Genomic DNA, 24815 nt, shown 5'->3' with positions numbered 1-24815 from the left:
CATACACGTCTCTTCATACATTTAGGGACTACATTCATTGTGGATAAGAATTGTCCCTTAGGATATCACAGGAGTAAGAATAATCAATTTGGTTAGGGAAACATGTTGACCATGATAAACAAAAATAATAAATTGATAAAAAAAAACCAAGAAATCATATTGACGCAAGCGTCAAATCGGCCACAAAAAATATAATTGTTGTATGAATCATTGGTTGTTTACATAAAAACACACCACAAAGAAGAAAATTAGAGTTGGTTGTACTAATTTGTATGGTAAATTTTAATATACTTTCAGCAACTTGTTTTGAAGTTTAACATTTTACTATTATCATAAAGAATATTTCGTTACTGTAAGCATTTCTAACGGAAATTGTATGATCATTGCCATTGTATGAAGTAATAGAGAACACATTGATTTGTACATTACTCTAATACAAAGTTCAACTCATCATTTTTCTCTTGAAAATTATGTATTTCAAACCATTTTGGGTTTTTTTGTTGCATTTTATTGAATGAAAACAAATGCATTAGTTTAATATATGATTTCAAGGGACCTCATAATAAAATTAAAATTGATTAGTTCAAATTTTGCGTAAATAATTCATATAATGTCATTTCATGATATTTTCTACCACATTTTACATGGAAATATAATAAATACACACACAAAGTCATTTTATTTGACACGGCACATAGAAATTCAAATATATCATTGATATAAAATTAAATGACATTCAGGTCTTTAGTATTTCAGGTCTTTAGTATGTCCCGTATACCGATCCTGATGCATTGTTTTGAAAAGAATGAAGAACTCCGAAGTTTTCCGAATAGATTATAGTCTCGATAAAAATGCGCCAAATACCATAATCTACTAAGTATGACCTACTATTCATTTACGAGTAAAACAAAAAATATGTGATATTTTCTAAAAGGCATAAAACATTTATACATGCAAATTTACTTTAAATTCATAAAAATAAGCATAGTATTAATTCTATTAAAAAAGAACTATCCCGCAGAAACGCAGTAACAATATTTAAATGTGTATCAAATAACGGACCGCCTTCCGGCGGCCCGTAATAACTTACTCTAGATCAATGTAAATGTACATCATGTGTACTCCATATGTACTATGGTACTTTATCAAATGATTCACATTTGAAAATGTAATATTTGTAAGAAAGCAGAATTTTTAAAGCTTTCATTTATTTTTCTAAATCCCAGCTTCTTTATAACATCTATATACTATAATAGTTTTGTCTGGTTATCAAACATTTTTTTCATCATTAATTAAATCATAATTAATAAATCATAATATGAAAACTGACTACATGTACTTGTGTTTAGCAATTTCTATCATTACAAGTAGATTTTATGAAAAATTAACTTTTAAAAACTCCAACTTAAAGATAAACAGTATATGTATACAAAATAAGTCATGCAAAACATTTTCAATTTATAAAATTATGACGAATATAACATGAAACAGATAACAATATAGAAAACGATAAAACATGTAAATAGTTTATGCTTGTAAAACATTTACCTATACATGTAAAAAAAAAAATTGTCAGTTCTAACTCCCGGGACACATTTGAACTTGAATAGAAAATTGAACATTTATCGGTAAGCTTAAAATTAAAATTGGGAAAAATTGATGAATGGAACTGAATGCATATGTTTTAAAATAAATAATTCACAATTAATGCTAATTAAATGTTGCAAGAACAAAGAAGTAATTGTAAAAAAACCCAGAATGGTTCTAAAATGTTCCACACCTAATGGCTACAGATAGTCTGGTAAGTGGTAAATAAACTTATTTAATAATGGATGTGCAACTTTTCAATCTCTTCATTGATGGCCAATCTATGAAACAATAGCATCAAATGAACTACATGTAACTATTGACCTAAAAATCACCAAAAGACTATAAGAGTTCCTCCTTAGTAAATGTCTTCCTCATTTACTAATTCATTTAACAATCAAATGAATTTAAGTTAAGAGTCCCAGTTCTCCTTTTTGAAGAGATATCACGCATGTGAGGCTAGTACACAGACCACAATTATAATGGAAACCATGATCAGAAACGGTAGCCAAGTCTTCAGAAACCCACAAACACTGGAAAAAAACAAAAACAACATAGTTATAACATGTCATCATATGGCTATCACATGGTCATCTCACATCGCAAGGTTATCACATATCACATGTCATCTAGCATCATATTATTATCACACATCACATGGGCCTGCAAAAACATAATACCTGTCAATATCACATGGTTATGGCATATCACATGTAAAACTCATATCATATGGCTGCCATATATCATAAAATACAACACAACTAGCAAACATCATCTAATATCATTGAAAGTTATGCAGTCTAACTATTCATATTTTATTTATAGCACTGACATTGCTAAAAAAATCAAAGTTGTTTCCAATGTTGCAGCTCCTTCAACACAGGACCTGAAGACACACCAAGACCTATTTCCTTTATAAACTACATGAATACTCTGAATAAATGAAGATGAAGTGCATCCCCTTTTTGTTTACCTACGTTGTAAGCCTTTCTACCCGAATGGCTCAAGGAAAAATGTACAATGTACAAAGCTTGTTTGTCAGTCCTATAATTCATAACATTAAAAAAAATTAATTTATCACCATCTGAAAGGTTTTACACACTGTGATAGTGCAGTATTACTCCTCTGAGCAAACCCCCACCCCCTTTTTACTCCTCACTTATTTCCTCAGCTTACAATGGATAATATTGTATTGAAGTATTAGAGGAATATGTTTATTATTATAACTAGAACATTTTGCAATGTTGGAATATCATTTCCAGCCACTAATACATTAGATACAAGAAAATAAAAGTGCATTAGGAAGGAATGGGTTTCTGTGTTAATTAACTACAATCCACTTATACAAGTTCAAGGTTATTTCCAATAGTGCTGCAAATCTCTGAAACGCATTACTGCAAAACGGTTTTGTCAATTTCAAGGAATACAAACACATTACCTGACATATTTCCCATGAATGAGCATCAGTATACACAGAACTACCATGTTATAGTTCGATTTGTTGTCGTAGTTCATTAAGTTCAACGCCATGGCAACGTGGGAGTGACAATTATCACAGCAGAGATTGTGCTGAAAAATAAAATGGATTCTACTTTTATGATTTAAATGAGAAATGATACTCCTATAAAACATACTGGTATTATAGTCATTGATGTAACCGTGCATTTATTTTTATTTTTTTATCAGAGAACAATTATAGTCAAATGGCCTTGAAACCTGCAAGCTTCTTTAATTCATCACCATACATCAATAATATATGGACTGACACTAATATGATTTCTTGTTCATCGGACATCCAGTGTAAAAAGGTACAAGTGAGCTAGCTAGTGATTAATTAACAAAATAGTTATTTTTTTAACCAAAATGTTTAGGCTTTAGATAATATTACTTATTAGGTTTGTTACTGACTGTTTAAAGAAATTTGTGGGGTCGGTAAAGTCCATAGAAGGCGAGGCGGAGCCGAGTCTTCTATGGACTTTACCGATCCCACAAATTTCTTTAAACAGTCAGTAACAAACCTAATAAGTGTTTTGTTTTGTCGAGGACCTAAAGTTTGATATGTAAACAAACGTTTGTGTAGAAAATCAGCTCAAATAACGTTACGTCCGCCATGTTGCGCTATAAATTTTGACGCTTGCCTTTTAAAGAAATTTGTAAGGCAGCCACGTGACGCGTTTCATCCAATGACGTCGCGACATTCTAGTCCGAGGCAAAACAAATAAATTTGTGCGGATGGTTATATTTTTTCTTCTTGTTTCTGATTTATAAATTTACGGATATAAAACAGCGCAGAATTTCCTGGATGCGGGAAATTAATAATAATATTATTTGTAAAGTTTTACTTTAATACAAGCGTGCGGGGTCTGACGAACAAGAAATTATAATGGTGTGGCCTTATTTGCTTTTTCTTTTTTATATTGCAGATGCTGTTGATAGAAAAAATTAAAGCTTGATAAACAATAGGGTATTGATGACAATTTAGAGGCAGATAATCAAAGATTCAAGATCATACAATACCTAAGATCCTCGTCTTTACCAAAACAGGTGACGCATTTGATTTAGTAAAAAATTGTTATATTTTTAGAAGCAACCAAATAGATATTCCTTGTGTGAATGGTTATTTATACAAATGCCAGCAAGTAAAACAGGACCCCAATACACATAAAAAAAAGAAGTATATACAACACTAAAAGTTTATTGATAGAATAAAATAATTTGCACTAAACAATAATTTTTGGCAGTGATGAAGTACATCTTCCATTACAATAAATAATAACCTACGAGGAGCTTCTTGCATAACTAACTCCTCATTAAACAAGCATAAACTTGGAGTGATAAACATTTATCTCCACAAATCAAAATATTTTCCCTGTCGTCTCTAACTCTTGAACCGTCGGGAGAGTGTTTGTAGGGAGAACAGAATACATGGGGGTAGAGAAATCATATTGCATAACACACCTCACAATGGGGGTTCAATTCCTCTGCAATAATAGTGCACAGACACCTGTTCTCATACACCTTGGAAAATGTAGCCGTCTTCACGGATATAGATACATCTCGTTATTGAATCAGAAATTAAGACCCATTTCATGAGCAGACTAAATTAAAACAATTATCTGATTTTCGTCTCTGATAAGGGATTCTACCGCCCCATGCTGGTTTTATGCTGCAATCAAGGTAGTGATCATCTATTTTACCTCCAAACTTTTAATTAAAGAAGTGGTTTATATGGTTAATGGATTTCATATACCCTGCCCTCCTGGATAGGTAAAATGGTGTAAAATCGCAGATAAAATCAGAATGTACATAGGAACAGCAGAGATGTAAATTGTACATTGCAGTAAACAGGAATGGGTAGGGCATAATTCCCCTATCATATATGTGAATCTCCTATAAAATTCATATTAAGAATTCAGGCACTTTTTAAAAAAAAAATTGGAAATTTGAAATGATTCATTTTAGTTAATAGACTCTTGATATAGAATAGGTATCTATATATTCTTGCAGTAAAAAATGTAGACTCATCAATTTTCTCATTCAGATAACCTTGAACCCTAATAGAACTACTTCAAAGGAGGGTAAAAAGGTCATCATCATTTAAAGTGCATTAGATAATTGAAATTTGTCATAGAAAGAAACAAAAAATCAAGAAACATGAGGACAAATGGTTATTAAAGAATTCACACTAAACTGATCAACACTTCAGATATTGCAGGGTACATCATACATTATAGGAAATTTGAATTATTTTTAAAGACAGTTTGACTTCTGGTTTTTTAATCTGCTTGCTGTGCACAGCATGTTTGCGGAATTTCATGAAACATCACTGATTTTAGGGATTAACCTCTTATAACATTCTGAAGGGTTATTGGCACAATGTAAAACTTTTATATTGTGGCTTCATCATTATTTGTTGAGTACATTTTTATTGTGGCTTCATCATTTTTTGTTGAGTACCATTTTAAGTGGATTTTGTTGTTGAGTTGATCTACAAAGTTAATGTTAATTGAAGTGCAATTTCTGATAACATATTGTATTGATAGGATCAGTGTCCACAAAATAAGGTATCTTTGAAACAAAGATTCGCATTAAATCCCATAAAATTGATGCCAACCAATAATCTAATATTGACGTAATGTTCCCGAAGGTTTGATGTATAGCTTTTGTAAATGTAAGGTGTCTATAAATGGACATGATGAGCCTTAGATAAATAAGGTTATTTACCATTCTGTGTTTGTATTCCTCTGATGCTTCTGAGACAGACTTGTCCCACTTCTCCTTGCCCTTCGGAACATTGTTCAAATCCAGCTGCCAGTATCTGGTGATAGATGAAGGGAAATAACTCTAATATCAAAACAGCCAAGCAGTTGCCAGACACATTGTCAGTGGACACACTGGACGGTTCATTTACTTATTCCAAAATGAATATTTAAATCGACTAAGTATTTTCTCTATTTCTTAAGAACTAAATCATGATTCGTTGTTTTATATAAACTGACAGGACTGAAATCTACATGATCCAGTTCTAACCAGTTTATTGATTGACCGAAACATTCAGCAACCTAAGAAAAATTTGGAACTGCATGAAATAATCATGATGATATGAGACTCAAATTCCTATATTAAAATAATTGACAATAACTTTTTACACCAAAGAAAGCATTTCATTGTTTGAATAAGTTTTATTATGGGGAACATGTGGAAAGAGTTTTCTTTTCTTTTTTCTTGGGGGGGGGGGGGGGGGGGGGGGGGTGTTAGAAAAATGATAAAGAGCCGTCAAATTGTTATGGCAAATTTAAGAGTTTTGAATCAGAAAAAGAATACCTTACACTGAGTATATTTGCCAATTTGCCAAAATTTAAAATCATTAGACAAAAAAATCTTTCAATATTTTACAAGCAAAATTCTTACACATTTACACCAAATATACCGGTAATTTGATTTCAAATGAGTATTCAAGACTCCCATGAATCAGAATAGTTCTATATTATTTATGCATAATCAGATATAAGTTTAAGTAACTAGTATGTACTTACTTTGCTGGTCTTCCAAATGCCATGTCATCTTCCTATTGAATGAATAGAGAAAATAGAGAAAAAAATTACGTAAGATTTTAAGGGGGAGTGAAGGGGGGGAGGGATGTGGATATAAATGTTCAGATTTTAAAAACTTTTTGTGTTAGATCTACTGTATTTAATTGTCAAGATATTTTGAATTTGATACATGTATTATTATGCTTATTTAATCAGAGTTAATTATGGCTATTGTTGCTCACGTGAGCAATGTGGCCCCTTGGAATTTTGGTCCACATATTACCAAACCCCTTCTGTTGTTTTAGATTTGTCTTTATTCCTATTTAAATACCCCCCCCCCCCCTTCTTTGTAGTACCACTATCCAATCTGCACAATCTGTGCTTGCACACAAGTTTCAGCTTTTCTTTGGCTGAATGCTTTTTCAGAAGATGAGAAGATTTTTAAAGACTTTACTTTATATCTTCCCATGTAAAAATTTAATACCCCCCCCCCCCCAATTATTGCCCTACCATACCCTGGGGATCATGACTTGAACAAACTTGAATCTACACTACATGAGGATGCTTTCACACAAATTTGAGCTTTTTAGCCTAATGGTTTTTGAGAAGAAGTTTTTAAATATATTCCTTTGTAAAACTTGATTCCCCAATTTTAGCCCAACAGTACCCCAATGGACCATGACTTGAACTAATTATAATCTACAATACTCAAGGATGATTGTACACACATTTAACTTTTCTTGCCAAATAGCTTTTGAGAAGAATTGAATAATTCTAAATTATCTCCCCTTTAAAGGCATGACCCTTCAGATAACGGACAAACCTTGATTGGGCCTTCTGCTCAGGTGAGATAAAAACAGATAAAATGAAAGCTGTATATAGTATAAAAAAAAAGGAATTTTGCATTTACCGACACAAAATATGGTCCAGCAAAATCCCTGATCACACCTGCTGATGTGGCAATCCCCATGTGTCCAATGAATGGAAATAGCCATCTGCAAATACATAAGGTGAAGTAAAATAATTAAACAGAGATAGGTAAATTATAAATGTTTGAAAACATCTTTTTTCTGAAACACTTATATCAATAACTGATGGCAACCAATTGTAATTAAGGGAGCTGGCTAATGTGGTGCAAAATTGGAAAGTTTGGAAATCATAAGTGTCTGACTGATACAAAGCTCATTTTACCAGATATTCATGCAGCAGAAACAATTCTGTCACCAGACATGGTGCTGCCATCCAAACAAAGCAAGATGAAAGTACCATGGGAGAAAAACTGCAATGAGATGCATCAAACTGAAAGAAAGAGCCTGAAAATACATGGTGCACCTTGAAGATGAATATAAGCCTTGCTGTCTACTGTTGAAGTTGGTGAAGGGGTTTTCCAGCCCTGTGAGTAAATGCTGTTCCAAATTTTGGAAATGGTGAGCAGATGTACAACAAAGAGGAAAGGCAGCAGAAAAGTCATTCTGTTTGGTGTGGCACAGACAAGAGAACCTAAACTTGGTGCCTATATCCAATGAGTAATTGCTTGATCACCACTGCTGGCCCAAAAATTGGAGGATGGTCAAGTGAGCTCTGAGAATGCAATTGGTAGGAGAGAGAGAGAGAGAGAGAGAGAGAGAGAGAGAGAGGGGTGGCTACACAGGCCACTAATGGAATGGTAATGCTGGAGTCAACAAGGAATTCCAGTCTAACGACCAATTTATTCATGTTTCTTTCCTTAAGTACGTACATGGTCAAATGAAATGAAAGTACACAGATGAAAACTCTGAAAAACTGCCCAGATATTTTGAGACTTCTGAATAATTAACAGATCAATGAGATGATGCAAGATTTTCTCAATACATGTATAAATCTGTTCTTGTTTGTGAATTTTCCAAGAGTTGATATGCCAATGAAAAATACTGAATTTTTCTTACATTGATTTTCATAGTACATTAAAACTGATAGGTATGAGTACAATTTATTTTTACAAATTGTCAAAAAGTTAAGGAATAGAAAACCTACCATGAGGAAACTTACATCACTGAAAGATTCATCAGAATAGCTGGTTATTTGAACTAACACCTTCATCAAAATGTCAACCAAATATTAATGCAAGCAAAACCTCAGCGGAGACTAAACTAATTAAGGCTCAGAATTTGAGCACTTAGCTATATAAGGATACCCTGGAATCTTGTCAATACTAAGTTCTATAATTGGGTCATTATACAAAACTCCATTACTCACTATTTCCAAATAAATTTGATAGTATAATATAAATCAATAGTTTACCACACGTGAAGCACATAAAGTTTCTAAAAAATTATTATACCGTCTATAAATAATAAAACTGTCATGAAACTGAAAATTGTTTTTAACAATGTGTTGTAACTGCTACACAGTTTTCTCAAATACGAATTAATTTATGCTTACGTCAGGCATGGAATGGGTGTCCAAACAATGCAGTGTGGATACCTGCATTTAGCATGGTCTATTCGCACACCATTGTGTACCGGTAAGTGACCTGGCATGTTGTTAAAAGCTACTTTCTCTGACTCTCTTGTTTTGGTTTCTTCCATTCCTACGGGATGAATAATTATTCATCCTGCACCTGCTAAAGAAGAAATAGTAAAATTAATTAAAACATTTTAATTAAAATAACAACTATTGTCATATAGTTAATACAGAAATTTAGATAGTACTTAATAGTTATGAATTTAAATTTCTACTTACTTGTCTATTTTCTTTTGATCACTATACTTTATTCATTTTACAACAAATAACTACTCCCTAAATCTACATAGGAAGTGTAACTTGCATTTTATTATCAAAAATCTCATTATATGTGGAGTAAAATATTTCCGTTTGAAAATTAACTGAACAAAATCATAAATTTTGAATTTAATAAAATTTTACTATGTAGTAAAAAATTATTCATTTGATGCAATTCTTATCTGATCATGGAAGTAGGTTTTGCTATTTCCGAGCACAAGGGAGAAGACCGGAGAGAGGCTATATTTTCCGGATTCCAAAACTGCGAATACACAACTGGTTTTGTCTTTTATATGTAAATATTTTATGATAATTTGTACACCAGCTTGTACCAATGAATAATCGTTTAAATGATAAAGAGATACATTTAAATGTTCTTGTCCCGTTGTGAATTTATCATTTCATAACTACTCTTCATTACATAAGCAAAATTATTGTCAAAACGGGAAAATTAGCGGGAAACATACATTGAGAGACCCAAGGTCAAGGTTGGCTTGTTCCTGAAAATAGCGTGTGAAATTATTTATGGTGTAGTTGAAACATTTGTTGATGCCAAATGGGCACCGGAGAAACGACCTCCTATCACTTACGGAGGATAGGACCCTCCGCAACATGTATGAGCATTTCCAACATCATGAAGTAAGTTGAAAGATCTACTTTCTGTTTGAGAAAGAATCCTTTGAAATACAAACAAGGATGACAGATCAACAACGTATCAACACGCCATTATTGAAGTCGTTAATTTCATTACTTCGTTAACATTTGCGAAGTGATGTGCATATTTCGCCATGCATTCACACCAAAATGGAGTGAAAATGATAACATATCACTATTTTTTATGAATTTATTCTGGCCTAAATAAGCAATTTCAAGTGTTATCTGTTTATGTCTCTAATATCACGTAGATCTTATGGCGATCTAGCCATTCTATGTCCAAGAAATTAACTCTAAAAATAAATTCTGATTATTTACACTACCCAATATAAAATTTTGATTGAAAATGTTAATCAGATTCATTGCACTTAATTTTTAAATGATTTAATTTGCCAATTTAATGTTTTTTAATAAAAGCATATATATTTGATTTACATGTGCCTAATATCATGTATCAGTGCATTCAAAATTACCTTTGATCTAATTCTATCGTTTTGATATTATTAATCTATTGGTGCATCATGGAAACTATTCATAGGTCAAAGAAGTACGTATCAAAATAAAGATTAAAGCATTCAGCATAAAAATTTACAAAATATACATGATTGTCATCCATGTTTTCAATGTATTTGTGATTTACAAGATTTCATCTACATATTTAGGTTGAAATATGGTGTGACAAAATTTGGTCGAGCAACCAGCAACGATTATTACTTGGATTCTACAAAGCTAAAGAACTTCATATCTCGGATACATGCAGAAATCCATGCAATACCCTGCGATAATGGAGATGTTCAGTTTAGAATTGTTGATAAGGGCCTTAACGGGACCTTTATCAATGACACAAAGGTATAAACTTGTGTGACTCATAGTAAATAATTATAACTTTCTTATTCTACCTCATGCACAATGTAGCTTTGTGAATTGAGTAATAGACAAATAGTCAATAAAAAAATGGAAGGATTGTAAAAATGAAACTGTGAGCATCAAGTTACACAATAATGGAAGATTTATGGAAGCCAATTGCTTTTTCCAAGCTCCTTGTCTTGGTTCTTGATGAGATTTTTTTTTACCTTGGAATAAATACTTTCTAGTAATTATCTTTTAATAAACTAAATACTTAATTATATTCATCATAGCATTTGATAATCAAATTTTGATATTGTGGTAATGAACATGTTGTTCAATTTGATGCATACTTTTATTTTGAATGTATTTAAAAAAAAAAAAAAATTCTTTCTTTAGATGAGTGGACCATATATACTAAAGGTTGGGGACAAGGTTACGTTTGGACACACAAATGGTTACAAACTAAAAGCTGGAGATTATGCAAAGCAACCAAACTCAGAATTTCAATTTATTGTAAGTGTACAGTCTTTAAGTACAAGTGACTAAAGTGCTTGCTTATGATGCAACAAAATTGAAATTGCATGTTAGTTTTATGGGGCAATCAGGCATAAACAATCACTTTTCCAGAACATGCATTCTTTTAAAATGGCATCGTTTAGTTAGATGATGCAAGGCGCATGCAATTTAATTTTCTCATACACATTCAATTGTGCATTTTATAGTTCCCTTATTATTGAGTTTCTTTTTTGTAGATCACTTCATTTTGACAGATTTATGTGAAATTTTATTTTACATAAAATGGAATATTTGTCATTTATTCTTAATATGTAATGAATATTTTTGTTTCTTTTGTTTAAAAGAAAATATATTTGAGATATTGTATTATTACTTGTAATTACAGTTTGAAAAATTGATACAAAAAGAGGAGGAGCGAGGTTTTCGGACGGGAGATGAAGCAGCTATTAATGGGCATGTGCCCGCAAACGCCTCTAGCAGTGCTAACACAATAACAAGTCACAGCATCAAAAAATCTCCCAGCAAAACAGACCAAAAATACAATCTCTCAAAAGACTCGACTGTGACTTACACTGCCTCACCCAATGTGAATAGATATTCGGGATTTGATTTGAAGTCTTCGCCCTCAAATAGTGAAGACAGTGAGGAGGAGGATGACGATGATTATAAACCCAAAGTGAATACTCCCATCAGAAAGTCGTTCCCTGCGCGGAGCAGGTTTGAAGACAGTGATGACAGTATGGATTCTAGTCCCTCTCCCAAGCCAGTACGGAAAAGCTCGGGGTATCCAGACAAAAAGCAGAGCCCACCGGGCAAAGTGAAAAAGTCGGCCAGCCGGCTGTCGGGGGAGAATGGCTTCACTCCCCTGAGTGATCTCGCCAGGAAGGATAAAAGTTCTAAGACAAAGACCAGTCGAGTGAATGTTAACATAAACATCAATGTGGAGTCAACTGTGAAAAACAGTGGCAGTAGAACTAGCAATTCCATGAGGGAGCGAGACACTCCACCCTCCACTACACACCTGGAAATCCCCAACATACATCGGAGAAAACTCCTGAACGAAAAACAGCGCCATAGAAGCAGGTACAGGTACATATTGATAATGCGCAAAAACATCAAGCCATATTTGTTCTTCCTCAGAGTGTTTAATTTAATCTATGTGTTGCATGTTACAGAAAATTTACTTGTTGAACTATATCGTTACCTAAATAATGCACAAGCTTTTTATAGGCATCAACCAGATGCTAAATTCTTATGATAATTTTTCTTTAATAAAAATGTACTGTGAACTACATATTTCCACATTGCTAATTTTGAGTCTAACTCAGTAAATAACCATAACTGTGTATTTCATTGTTCATTGATTTTGAATGTATTAAAAAATACCCTTGTTGTGTGTTAAATGTGAATATATTGTATAAGCAGTATTTCAGGTACATTTGGAATACATTATGTATTACTCAAACTCGTTCTTTACAATCTGCTGGACATTGCTATTTCAGCAGCAGCTCGGACGATTCCAATGATTTACCCACCCCTGACGAAGACAGCAGTCGAGATCCATTCTTCTCTAGCGAGGACAACACGGACAGTAAGTCTTATAATCCTCTCTGTTTTGGCCTAATATTATAGCCTTTCTGGGAGACTTTGTTCTTAACATAATCTTGCCACCCTGCAGATTTAAAGAAGGTCCCAGGTGCCATAATGTTATATAATCTTTTAATTGGTTTATTTAGATAACATTCCAGTCCAGATAAATTTTTGACTTCTTCCATACTGGTTATGAAACCAGATTATCTTTGCCTGGAAAATTTATTCATGGCTATTCAACTACATTATGTACTTTAAAAATAATACATGTACTACAGATCTTTTTCCAATGCATGCATATGTTTTTCTTTAAATTTGAAAAAAAGAAATATGTGTTAATAAGCTTGTGCTTTTTAAACCACAAACAATTCATTAAAAATAGAGTTTAACCTTTTATTCCAAAGGTCTGATATGAAAGAAATCATCAATAACAATTAATCAAACTGTGCTTTATGGGAGTAAAATAATCACTGAGGCTTTTATCTTCTTTCTTTTTTTTTGGATTTATTCATGTGATGTCTGGGGTGTGATTAGATTAGTAGATTTTTAAGAAAACAGGAAAATCATAACATACTTTCATTTTTTAAGTGTTTAAGAATGCACTGTATATTTTGTTTTGTGAGATGAAATTATCTGAATACCAAACAGTGCATTACAAATACATGTATCCCAAACAGAGGAAGTTGCCAATCAGATAACTTATGCAATTCAAGTCCTAGAAAAGGAAGGTATATGTTCCTATTCAAGTCTTATCATATTGATTTTTTTTCTTAAGTGAAAGAAGTGTTTACATGCTTGAATTGGATAGTAAAAATAAATACACCTCTTAAAAGGAAGATTTCTATATTGTTATCAGAACATCTTTTGTCACTTAAAGCCCATTTATTATCTGTTTATGTAGTAGTAACTTTTAAGTTTGAAAGATATGATATGAGTTAAATTATTTATACACATCCAATTCTTTATTTAAGCATTTCTTTATGTTTGTTTATTTTCATTTTTTGTATTGGGTTTTAGTTTTCTAGTTGTTTTAAAGTAACTCTTCAGTGCATGCAAAGTTTAATAAACTAACTTAATAAGTATGAAATGATTCCACAAACATTTTTAATATAATTTATTTAAAATTGAAAAATCAGCTCGTTTATTGCTTCAAAGATTTTAGTATTCATTTGCGATCGTGATGTTTGATATCAATTATGAGATGTATATCATATTATATGGTTTCTAATACAAAAAGAAAAGATGGGAGATTCCATGTTTACGACTATTTTGCATGGCTTGAACTTATCCTGTTTATACACATGAAGTTGTGGGAAAGGTTAACCCATTTTATTACTTAAACAATTCAGTGTTTGTTTCTGCTATAACAAGCATTTTAAATTTGTGTTACTTTTCAAAAAGAAGAGTGTACACATATAAATGTATGCTATATAAAGATGAAAGAAGTAAGGTATTGTACATCTGATAAATAGCCCAGCTTTATTGATTAAAATGAATCAGGCCAGAGTATACGCAAAAGAAATCAATATCTGCAGATTTGTGTTCTCATTAGCAAGTTACCTGTTGGGGTCTCCATAATGAATGAATCGAGGATTACAGATGCTTAAGATATCTGTCACTTAGTTCATATAAAGTATGATGGGGTCTCACAAGGGGAAGTTTTTGAAAAACTATTGAACTGGCAGTTCAGAAAATTGAAACACATTTAATCACCTGGATTTGTAATTAATCTGTTAATTACATTAACACATCCATCATGTTGTTGTTGTTTTACCATAATAGTTGCATGCTTTAAAATCTTTAGGTACATGTTATGATGTACATTATTTTTTAAAGTTTGTAAACTTCTTTTTTTAATTTAGTAAAAACCAAAGGCAAGAAGAAATCGCCAGTAGAGAAAAAAGTCGCAAAACCAGCAAAAGTGCAACGAAGCAATAGTAAAGGATCTGTGAAGGAGGCAAAGAAACGCAAGCCAGGGCCTGTAAAACGTAGGTCAAATTAAATAAACCAGCAAATGTGGAAGTTTCATATCATTTCATAATGAAAGTAGTTTAGAGAGCAGGATTTGATAATTGATATGAAAAGCAACTAAAGTGTATTGATTTTTCTTTATCTGAAAAGGAAATATTTAATTGGAATTTACATGTACTATGTTGCTTTCAGTTTTCTCACATTAATTTTAATAAAGTGACTTTATATGAGGATGGGAATTTTTTTAAAGGGGGGGGGGGGGGGGAGGGGATACAGATATTTAGCATGCAGGCTTGTGGCTAGTCTGGTGCATACGTATTAAAGATGAACCTGATTTTTTTTTCTCTAAAACAGCTACTATAGTTTAATATTTAAAAATTAACATGCAGAGAACCATAAGAACATTCATCAGAGGGTTATTCTAAGGTAGAATATCACACCTGGAAAAAGTCATCTCAAATTAAACAGTAAATTATTTTATTATGAAAAATTTGCAGTTTGGGGATAAAAAATTAAATTCAGTAAATAGTAACAAAAGCCTCTGCAGGAATCAAAATCGGGATGTATAGATCACAAGCCCAACGCTTTATCTACTCAGCCATGGAGTAAGTTACATGTTGCTGTCAATAAAATCCTTTTAATAAAACAAAATGTTGCTTCGATTAGAGGTCAGCCATTTTGTGATGATGTGTTATTCCACCTTAAGTCTAAGTATAGCACATACAGTGTATGATCTTGTATCTTCAGACATAGGTATTGCAGATATTTAAACCAACTTTTTTCACGCAAAGAAAGCCTCTACAAGGTTCACAAGAAACTCCAAGTCATAAATTTTTCCCTGCAAATCTGCCCTAAATGTATATCTGGTATTTGTTTATGAATATAGCCTTATTATAAAATTAGTCTGAGAACCGTTTTCTAATGGGTATATTGCAAAATGAAGTCTCTGTTAATAAAAGTTAGTTTTGCTTTCCTGTATAATAATTTTTATTAGGCTTACAAATTATGACAAATAATAACTTTACTGTTCTGTACAGCCGGAAAACCGGGAAGAAGAGGTCGACCCCCAAAGAAAAAGAAGAGGGATTCTGATGAAGATGATGATGACGACGATGATGATTTTTTCAATCGCGTGGAAACTGAAGATGTGCTAGAAGATGGAGTAGAATGGTTCGAAGAAGATAAATGTGCCTCTGGGGAATGTAAAAGGCCCAAAGGAAAGAGAGTGGCATGGGTAAGGAGTCAGGCCAGCAAATTTCAATGCTTAGTAGCATAAGTGTCTGTGCAAGTTATCTGCCCAAAATTAATTGGAACAAAGCTAAGAATTTGGTAATGACCATGCAAATAACTGTTAAATACACCTTTCTCAATTTCATCTCTAAATTATTGCTGAAACAAAAGTTCAGTATAGAAAAAAAAATTAAGTGATGTTTTTTATTAATATATTTTAAACAATTATTACGTCATATATGTCTTTTTGAAATGATGTTTTAGATTAAGAGGTTTTGTAATTAAACCTGCTACAATGCTAACTTGTATAATATAAACACATTATTTGGTTTGTTTTTCTATTATTTATAAATGTTGAGTTATCCTTCTTAGAGGATTAATGAACCTTAGATGATAATAACAATAAAGAGACACCCTCTTGTTTGACACAAACAATAGATGATATACTGGTGCTGTAACAGTAGATGATATACTGGTGTTGTAACAATAGATGATATACTGGTGCTGTAACAATAGATGATACACTGGTGCTGTAACAATAGATGATATACTGGTTCTGTGTTTTGCTTTAGGTTGCATGTGATGATTGTGACAAGTGGTACCACACAGAATGCGTTGGATGTCGTTATGACCACGTCAAAGACTCGGACATCAAGTTTAGCTGCGGATGTCGATGAAATCCGACATCAAGTTTAGCTGCGGATGTCGATGAAATCCGACATCAAGTTTAGCTGCGAATGATGATGAAATCCAACATCAAGTTCAGCTGCAGATGTTGTGTAAATCCTGTCATTGTTTAATTTAGTAAATCTTGGATATTTAGTTAAAACTTGCAGGTATTCTATGGTTAAAAGTGAAAATTGTTCAATATACTGCCACTATGTTTCGTATGCACTGTTCAATTTTTTCACACAATCTCAGAATTTACTATTAAGTACTGGTGTATGTATTTCTAAACAATTTGGAAAAGATCTTACAATGAAAATATAAGTTTTATAAAAAAAAATCTGGCTTAGGGTCACTGATATTGAAATGTAGAAATATATGGAATCCAAAAGTGGGAAATCAACAGCATGTAATGGAAATATCGAAGTTTTTTTCTTTTATTAGTAGTAAACTCAAAATTACTTTGGTTGACTGTTCATAAAGGTTGGCATGTACATAAGCATATATATTTATTATACAATATGTATGACGTGCACACTGTATAAGGGTATTTTTACAACATTCTCAAGGAATCGCATATTGTTAAGTTGATTGCACAGTATGTATTTTCAAGTGATGCTGCAGTCTTACCTTACATTGATCCAGGTTCTATGAATCTGATGTTATTCAAGTGTTTGTACATGTAATATGCATCGTTACTAGAACATAGGTGCATTATATATACATGTACTATTAAAAATACATTTATTTCACATCTAACTGCAAATACATGTATAGCATTAGCAGTAGAGAAAAGTTCATGGGTTTTTTTCTATTTTGTTTGCAAATAATTTATTGTATGAAAGACAAGAAAGTAATGCTAATGGAATGGACTTTTTTTTTTGCAAATAATCCGTATTTACTATGTTTTGTGTTTTGTTCTTGTAATGTCAAATGCTTCAGAAATAATCAGCAATATTTTTATGTTTTTAATGTATTCACCCTTATTATAATTGCTTTTTTTGCTTTGCAACTACCTACATAACTTTCGTAATCTGAAAATTGAAAACGAACATGTTCATATTTTTTGGTACCTCATGTTTGTATGTGTCATATCTATTTCCATGCATGTATATATATATCTACATGTTATATAAGCTGTTCCAGAAAGTGCTTATATACAGTACTGATGCAACTTCATAATGTTCTATTGCAATCATTTTTACTTTTCTTCCATTTTCTATTTCTTTTTGTCTGTGGGTTTTGTTGTTTTTTTTGTTAACTTAAAATTTTGCATATGAAACTTTTTAGTTTCTTTGAGATCTTACTATAAAAGCTATGTTTTAAAAAAGAATGAAACAGCAATATCATTTCAGCTTGTTGTGGGAATGAGCTATCGAGATGACTCAATTGGGCTGTTGTTTGATTGATATAACTGGGATAAGATTCTGAGATACTTCAGACCTGTATACTGTAAATTCCTAATTTAATGCGAGGAATTAATATCCGCGTAAAATCGCGAGAATCATCCTTCGCGGATTTTAAAATCTCCCCATTATTTTCTGAGAGTTGAAAACTATAAGAAATAAGGAGAAAATTTCAACGTTCGCAATTTTATATTCTCGCGATTTGATACAAACCAGCAGGATCACGGAATTAAGTACTCTCGTAATTTTAGGAATTTACAGGATTCAGTGCTATGGCTTACACGCACCCTACGTTATATATTTTTCTCATAATAAAAATCTATACCCTATATCTAATACAAGTACATGTGTATTATTAGATATAGGGTATATATATTTTTATTATGAAAAAAATATTTAACGTCAGGTGCCTGTGCTTTGGCTGCATCTTGTAAACATAGTCATGGTTATGTAGTGCATTATTCTGTTTCGCAGTAAACTATTTTGTCAACTTATAGTTCACTCACAAAAATTTCTAATACTGTGTATTAGTGTATGCAGTACTCTCTGTAAATGTTGTTGCAGCAAAAATCACACAAGCTTCTTTGAATTTATAAAACAATCTTTTGATATGTGTTTGAAGTTTGTTCAAAGGATGATAAAATTGGGTTTTGTGATTCCTTTTATAAAATGATAAGCAGTTCTGCATAATATGCATGTTTTAATAGTGACATTACAGATTTCATGTTGACATTTTTTCATCATTGAGTCATTTGTACCTATGTTGGCAGTGATGCATAGGATAGACTGTTTTTAAAGCTCCTTTATTCCTTTTTTTTTTTTTTTTTTGCATTGCAATATTAATTAGTGGTACACATTTGTGTACTTATAGAGCATTTAGCTGCTGTAAATTACAACATTGTAGACATTTTTCTTTCATGATGTATCTATATTATTGTATATTACTGGTAGTCATTTTTGGTCAGTATATAGCTTTGTGTGGCATAAACTTAGTTATTGTATTCGCCTATCAATATTGCATGCCAGCTAGCATTATAAAGTACATTTTTTTTAAATATGTGTAAATTTTCCAAATTTTAATTAAATTGTATTGCTTCTGTATCAAATATTAGCTAGATGACTGGTAGCTTTCAGTGTGTACATGTATGTTTGTGCAAACTTTTGTAGAGGATCTTCAACACCCATTATGTGCTAAACCTTCAAAAATTATGCACTGAATTGTCAAATTAGAAGAAAAAAGTGTTGGCGACATTGTACATATATATTCAATAGGGCCATAATTGTGTGTTAACTGAACTCGAAATGGTTTATTCAAATGTTAACATATTTAAAAATTTTATTCCTGTTGATTTCGCGACTTGAATCATACTACATTTGAATTCAGAATCTATATTTCTACATCATATCAGAGGTTTGAAAACGCATTTGGACAACTTTTTTTTCCTGTCAACAACATTGATGCTATGAAGTACATTTTTTTTTAATGTTTTTTGGTTTTTTTATTATTGTCTTTTTTAATACATTATGGATTCAATGTACAGAAAGACATGAATGTTGACCTGGTCTTATTGTATAAATATTTAAACACAGTAGTGTTTAAGCAAAACCTTGTACAATAAAGACTGTTATTAAATAAAGTGTTGTTTATCTATCAGACTCCGCCATCTAGATATTTATAATTTAATCACATGGCTTTCATAGAAGATGGCAAAGAACAGAATGGGGTTAGAATAAACCTATCCAGATGTAAATGAAAAGATACATATCATTGAAGGAGGAATAGGACTTCAAATATAAAATGGATGATGCCGGATCATCTTCAAAATTAACAGCAATTTAACAGAGAATGCATTTATAACTTGTTTGTGACTAATTGATTGGGGAACTGAGCTAAATTTGTTTGTAGGGTAAAAGTAGTACATGTTATAAAAGTATGCCACCAATTTGATGTGTCTATTTCCACTAAAGCTGGTGAAAGCAACTTGCAATTCATGCATTAATATTTTGGCTGAAATCTACTACCCTAAGGGAGTTTCAGCATGGATAACACTTGCCCCAATATATACAATAATTGATAATTCAAAACATCAATTTACTATGGTTATTGTAAATCTTTATTAATGAAGGTCATGCAAATATACATTTTGATAAATGCATGAATAATGCATTACATATAACAAAAAATATCCAGAAATGCATAGTACCTTGATTATTTGTAGTAATTAATGTTTTTAAGATATGCATATATGATGAAATGTTCAAGAGATTCATGTTTGCAGATACATGTACATGTAACTGGGTATAAATAAAAATACATAAGTAAAAGTCTTGAAATTGAGAAATAACATTGAAAATATATATAAAATATAGATCTATACATGTATATGTAAATGGCACATTTTTATTTGAAATGTGGAAGATGATATTCAATGTAAAATCATTCTTCAACTTCTTGCAGTAACAAGGCATCCATCTTTACTTTAGATAAGGTCTTGAGTATTAATAAGAGATGGATAAACATAATACGGTACATTTTCTAAAAAAAAATCTAGGTTCATGATGGCAATTTGTTTAAATTGAGGTTTTCATTAAAATAGATGAGTAAAACATTTAACCAAATACAAGCACACAAAAAGTACTGGTATATATACTAGTCAATGAGTTTCAATACTGATATTTCTTAACAAGTACTAATAGAAGACCAAGAAGAGCACTCCAAAGGACCGGGGAAGTTAACTTGGAGCTGCCATTGATGACATCTGTGCAGTCTGTCCGGCGGCAGTAACACACACTACCCACAAAGCGAGTTAGCACCACCGTGTTGGAGAATTTACTTTGCAGGATGTTCTCGAAGTGAAGATTGTCCCCAGGAAGAGGAAACTCGCGGGCCGTGCACCCCCAGTCTACATTGATGTCAACATTGTAGCATGTCATAGAGAACACGTTCAGAGAAGCAGTCCCTGTAAGTAAACAGAAGTACAGTTTGTTAATGTAATATATGACAACAACTATTAAATTCAAATGAAGTATTAATTATAATCATTTGATATTTTTTGTATACCTGTCTAAGGAACTGGATTATACACGTTCATGTATAGTTATCCTGTTAAATTCAAAGATTTTTTTCAGTGTGTATACGTTATGAACACTTTTTTTTTTGGCCTTAAACTCTACTTCTATGTGAGTAAGGCCATGCATCCTCCCAAGTTATTAGAGTTTCTGACCTGCATATATAATGTTATGCACTTGATGTTTCAGAAACTCTCGGCTTAGGAAGATGCTGTAGGGTAATATACTTTCTTAAATTATTAAAAAGTTGACTGGTTAAAGGACATTTTAATATAATATTTATACCTATGCCATCCTGAGACATGACCTCTATGTATCCTTTGTAGAAGCCACACCTGATCTCTGTGTTAGTGCCCCCAACTGCACTGATGGTACAGGTGGTTGGGAGCACTGGCTGCTGATTGAAGGGCTGCATGGGGGTGGGGGTGGTGGTCATCAAGCTATGGTAGGCCAGGCCACACTGGGGGTCATGCAGATTGGGGAGTATGGACTGAAACACGGTCCCCATGTTCATGACGCTTGTTGCAGTCAGTGAGTGACATTGTGTACACATTAGAGCTAAAATAAGAAATATCAAAATAAAATGTTATGTAAATCTCTCTCTCTCTCTCTCTCTCTCTCTCTCTCTCTCTCTCTCGTGCGATTTACTAATAGCTAATTAAAATTACTTAACTAAACGATTAACAAACAAAAAACCCCATCAGTTTTTTATCACTGAAAATCAAATAATAATATTTTGCGCGAGATTCGAAAACTGTAATCAGGTAATACTTCCTGGAAATATTTTCAGGTAGATAACTCGATTGACTTACCTGAGCAAAGCGGAAATCCAACACATGTCAGTAACAGCAGCATGGTAAAATCCATTTTATTCAATAATCTTCTACTGGACGAGCAACAAGTATCTTACAGTTATCTTAGTTATGCTACCTTAACACACCTGTGCGCGGCCATGTTATTGCATTAACAAAGAGAGACAACTTAGACTGTTTCACAGGTTGCAAGCACCCCAGGGCGCATTTGTCATAAATATTCAAACAGGACAGATGTTGCACCGCGAGTTACATGGTATAATTAGAGCAACTGTCTGGTGTAAGTCTGTAAGCATACAGTAGTTTCCTAAAACACCTATACAGCAGCCTAGCTCAGGCACGTATCATTTGGGTGCCGGGGGGTGGGGGGGGGGGGCTTCAGCAGCCCCCCTCCCCCCGTTTATCGCAGCGAGCAGACATTTTTCATTGAATTGTCACGGAGTAAGGAAAGTAACAGTGACAATGTAGTACTTAAATGAAGAACTTGTGGCTTTCTTGAGAAATGGGTAAGGTATGAGACATGCATGCATGACGCTTTTTAAGAGTATTCAAAGAAGCTAGAAATTAAAGAACACCGATATTGCAGGCACAGAGCATCAGGGGGGGGGGGGGGGGCCAAGGGGCCTACCCACCCCCCCCCCCCACTTTTCTTTCGCAGAAAAGATTTTTCTTAAATTTACATACAAAAAATTGACTTAACATGGAGATCCCCCCCCCCCCCCCACACACACACACACTTTTATGAGAACACGTAAAAAATTGAATTGAAAATAAGGAAATAATCAGTGGAATTGAAGTTAAAGGTATACCTCCCCCCTTTTTCCTTTTTTTTTTGGTCAAGTTTTTTGGATAAGTCTGCCCCCCCCCCCCTTTCAAAAACGATGCTACGTGCCTGTATTGTGTACGTGCCTGTATTGTGAATGCTACTGAGGGTTCTGTCCCGATACGCGGAACGTTTCTGCTTGTTTTGCCGGATTGTTCTGTATACATAAGGTTGTCAGGTATCGAGTCATAGCTAGAAGTGCTGGAGATTAAGATATCATAATGGTGATTTGAAAGATGAAAGTGACCCGAGTGTAACAGCCTAATTTAAGTGTGAGTTGCTATAGGTTAGAATGAGAAAGAAGGAAAAAGTTGGTTTTTTTTTAAATGTAAAAGAAGAATGATAAAGACTAAAGTCATCCGTAATGTGTGAGAACGGACTGTGGCCACTGATAGAATGCTACTGACGGTGGCTACCTAAGGAAGTCCAACTCTAGACTGGGTTTCCCTTTTACTTATACGCTCGTATATGTATCAGACTTTAAGTACAATGTAAAACAATGTGTTTGTTTCGCGTATAAAACTTCATGTACATGTTTATTGATAGACAATGCTTTAGATTTTCTGATTATTTTAAGCGGCATTTCTATGTTTCACCAATGAATTTTAAGGTGTAAAGTTCCTATCGTGAATTTTTCGTGAAGTTGGCGTTAACTCGGTAGCATGCCATTCGGCTTTCAACTAAAATACTACCCAACTTTCACGAGCGTATCTTGTATTCGATTTGTATTGTAAATTGTAATGTAAAAGTTCTTAAAATTCTTATGGTGAATTCAGGGGAAAGCTCAATTCTCGCTCAAGTTTACGCTGAACAAAAACCGTCCAAAACGAAACAAAAGTTCAAGAAGTTGCATGTATTTAATTTGGTGAAATAAACGGTACATGGTATTCCAATGAAAACCGATTCTCGGAGTTCCGAGAGAACAACTTAAAAACATGCGGTGTAGCAACCTCTAATGATACACCGTCCACTAATGATATAATGTTGCATTAGTGGTCAGGATGTTGACCACTAATGATACATGTATAATTTTATCCCGAGTCAATTTTCAACCCGGGTCAATATTCTATGTTACACAACATGATCACTATTGTTTAAGTAGTTTTAATTCAACCAACTTTAATTGATATTCAACTTAATAACAGATTAGTGATTCAGTTGTACCACAGACCACAATAGCAAATACTTTATCAATTGGACCTTTTTATGTTAATGAAATCCCTTTAAAATTAAAGTTTTACAATAATTTTTTAATATCGTAAAATTGTTTTTCTTCAAACTTTTCCTCAACTAAAAATATCTAGCACAACTCAGCTTCTTTTTGTTTAATGATGATCAATTTGAATTTTGAACTAAACAAACGAAGTCACAAATTGTATGTATTTTGTCTGTATGCGACTATTTCATTTCAAGTAAAACGGCAAAATGTCAGGGGCAATGTCAGAATGGTGTATATTACATTAAAGGACTATATATATGATCAAATACGCCCCCCCCCCAACTTTAACCAATTCTTATGTAGTATCGTATCAAAATCAAGTCTTTATCCAACATTATACAGAGGTTGTCTAACATATTAGACTCAACTTAAGTCACTATTGTCCATGACCTGTCCATCTATGACGTCACTTAAGTAGATTTTTTTTGCAAGTGTAAGTGTCGTCATTTTTTCCTTGATATTTTGCCTTTGTAAGTATAGAGCGCAGATATATTATATTATATCAAATTATATCATGAAAGGTTGCATATCCATCCACTAATGCAATTGAAAATGTGTGCAAATGTATATCATTAGTGGTCAAGGTAGTACTTATTTCACATTTTTTTTGCCATACCATTAGAGGTTACG

The 24815-nt window shown here is 32.8% G+C and overlaps 3 protein-coding genes across 11 annotated transcripts; 1 reads left to right on the top strand and 2 right to left on the bottom strand.

Annotated features, from left to right (window-relative positions):
• Window positions 1–1086: 1086 nt before the first annotated feature.
• Window positions 1087–9217, bottom strand: LOC128190504 (transmembrane protein 222-like). The gene is made up of 6 exons (XM_052862579.1): window positions 9042–9217; window positions 7531–7615; window positions 6624–6655; window positions 5812–5905; window positions 3026–3156; window positions 1087–2120 (listed from the first exon to the last, which is right to left on the bottom strand). Exons 1-6 carry the CDS (start codon window positions 9185–9187, stop codon window positions 2033–2035), a joined length of 576 nt encoding a protein of 191 aa, XP_052718539.1. The 5' UTR covers window positions 9188–9217; the 3' UTR covers window positions 1087–2032.
• A 464-nt stretch (window positions 9218–9681) lies between these two features.
• On the top strand, window positions 9682–20181 carry LOC128188304 (uncharacterized protein C01G6.5-like). Of its 9 annotated transcripts, XR_008244144.1 has the most exons (10): window positions 9682–10019; window positions 10697–10883; window positions 11280–11396; window positions 11785–12488; window positions 12902–12990; window positions 13667–13717; window positions 14852–14977; window positions 15998–16194; window positions 16763–18554; window positions 18628–20181. XR_008244144.1 is itself a non-coding variant. In XM_052859272.1 (9 exons), exons 1-9 carry the CDS (start codon window positions 9937–9939, stop codon window positions 16865–16867), a joined length of 1650 nt encoding a protein of 549 aa, XP_052715232.1. In that variant the 5' UTR covers window positions 9682–9936; the 3' UTR covers window positions 16868–20181. The 9 variants fall into 9 exon arrangements, 8 of the variants coding, with proteins under 8 accessions (XP_052715232.1, XP_052715230.1, XP_052715229.1 ...); XM_052859272.1 differs by having other exon boundaries at window positions 11785–12482; window positions 12905–12990; window positions 16763–20181; XM_052859270.1 differs by having other exon boundaries at window positions 12905–12990; window positions 16763–20181.
• A 172-nt stretch (window positions 20182–20353) lies between these two features.
• Window positions 20354–22321, bottom strand: LOC128188306 (uncharacterized). The gene is made up of 3 exons (XM_052859278.1): window positions 22144–22321; window positions 21617–21889; window positions 20354–21222 (listed from the first exon to the last, which is right to left on the bottom strand). Exons 1-3 carry the CDS (start codon window positions 22196–22198, stop codon window positions 20927–20929), a joined length of 624 nt encoding a protein of 207 aa, XP_052715238.1. The 5' UTR covers window positions 22199–22321; the 3' UTR covers window positions 20354–20926.
• Between the last annotated feature and the right edge of the window lie 2494 nt (window positions 22322–24815).

This window comes from Crassostrea angulata, chromosome 6 (genome assembly GCF_025612915.1).
Source record: "Crassostrea angulata isolate pt1a10 chromosome 6, ASM2561291v2, whole genome shotgun sequence".
Taxonomy (NCBI): Eukaryota; Metazoa; Mollusca; class Bivalvia; order Ostreida; family Ostreidae; genus Magallana; species Magallana angulata.
The sequence above is the reverse complement of the archived record's forward strand: the minus strand, read 5'-3'. Positions and strand labels throughout refer to the sequence as shown.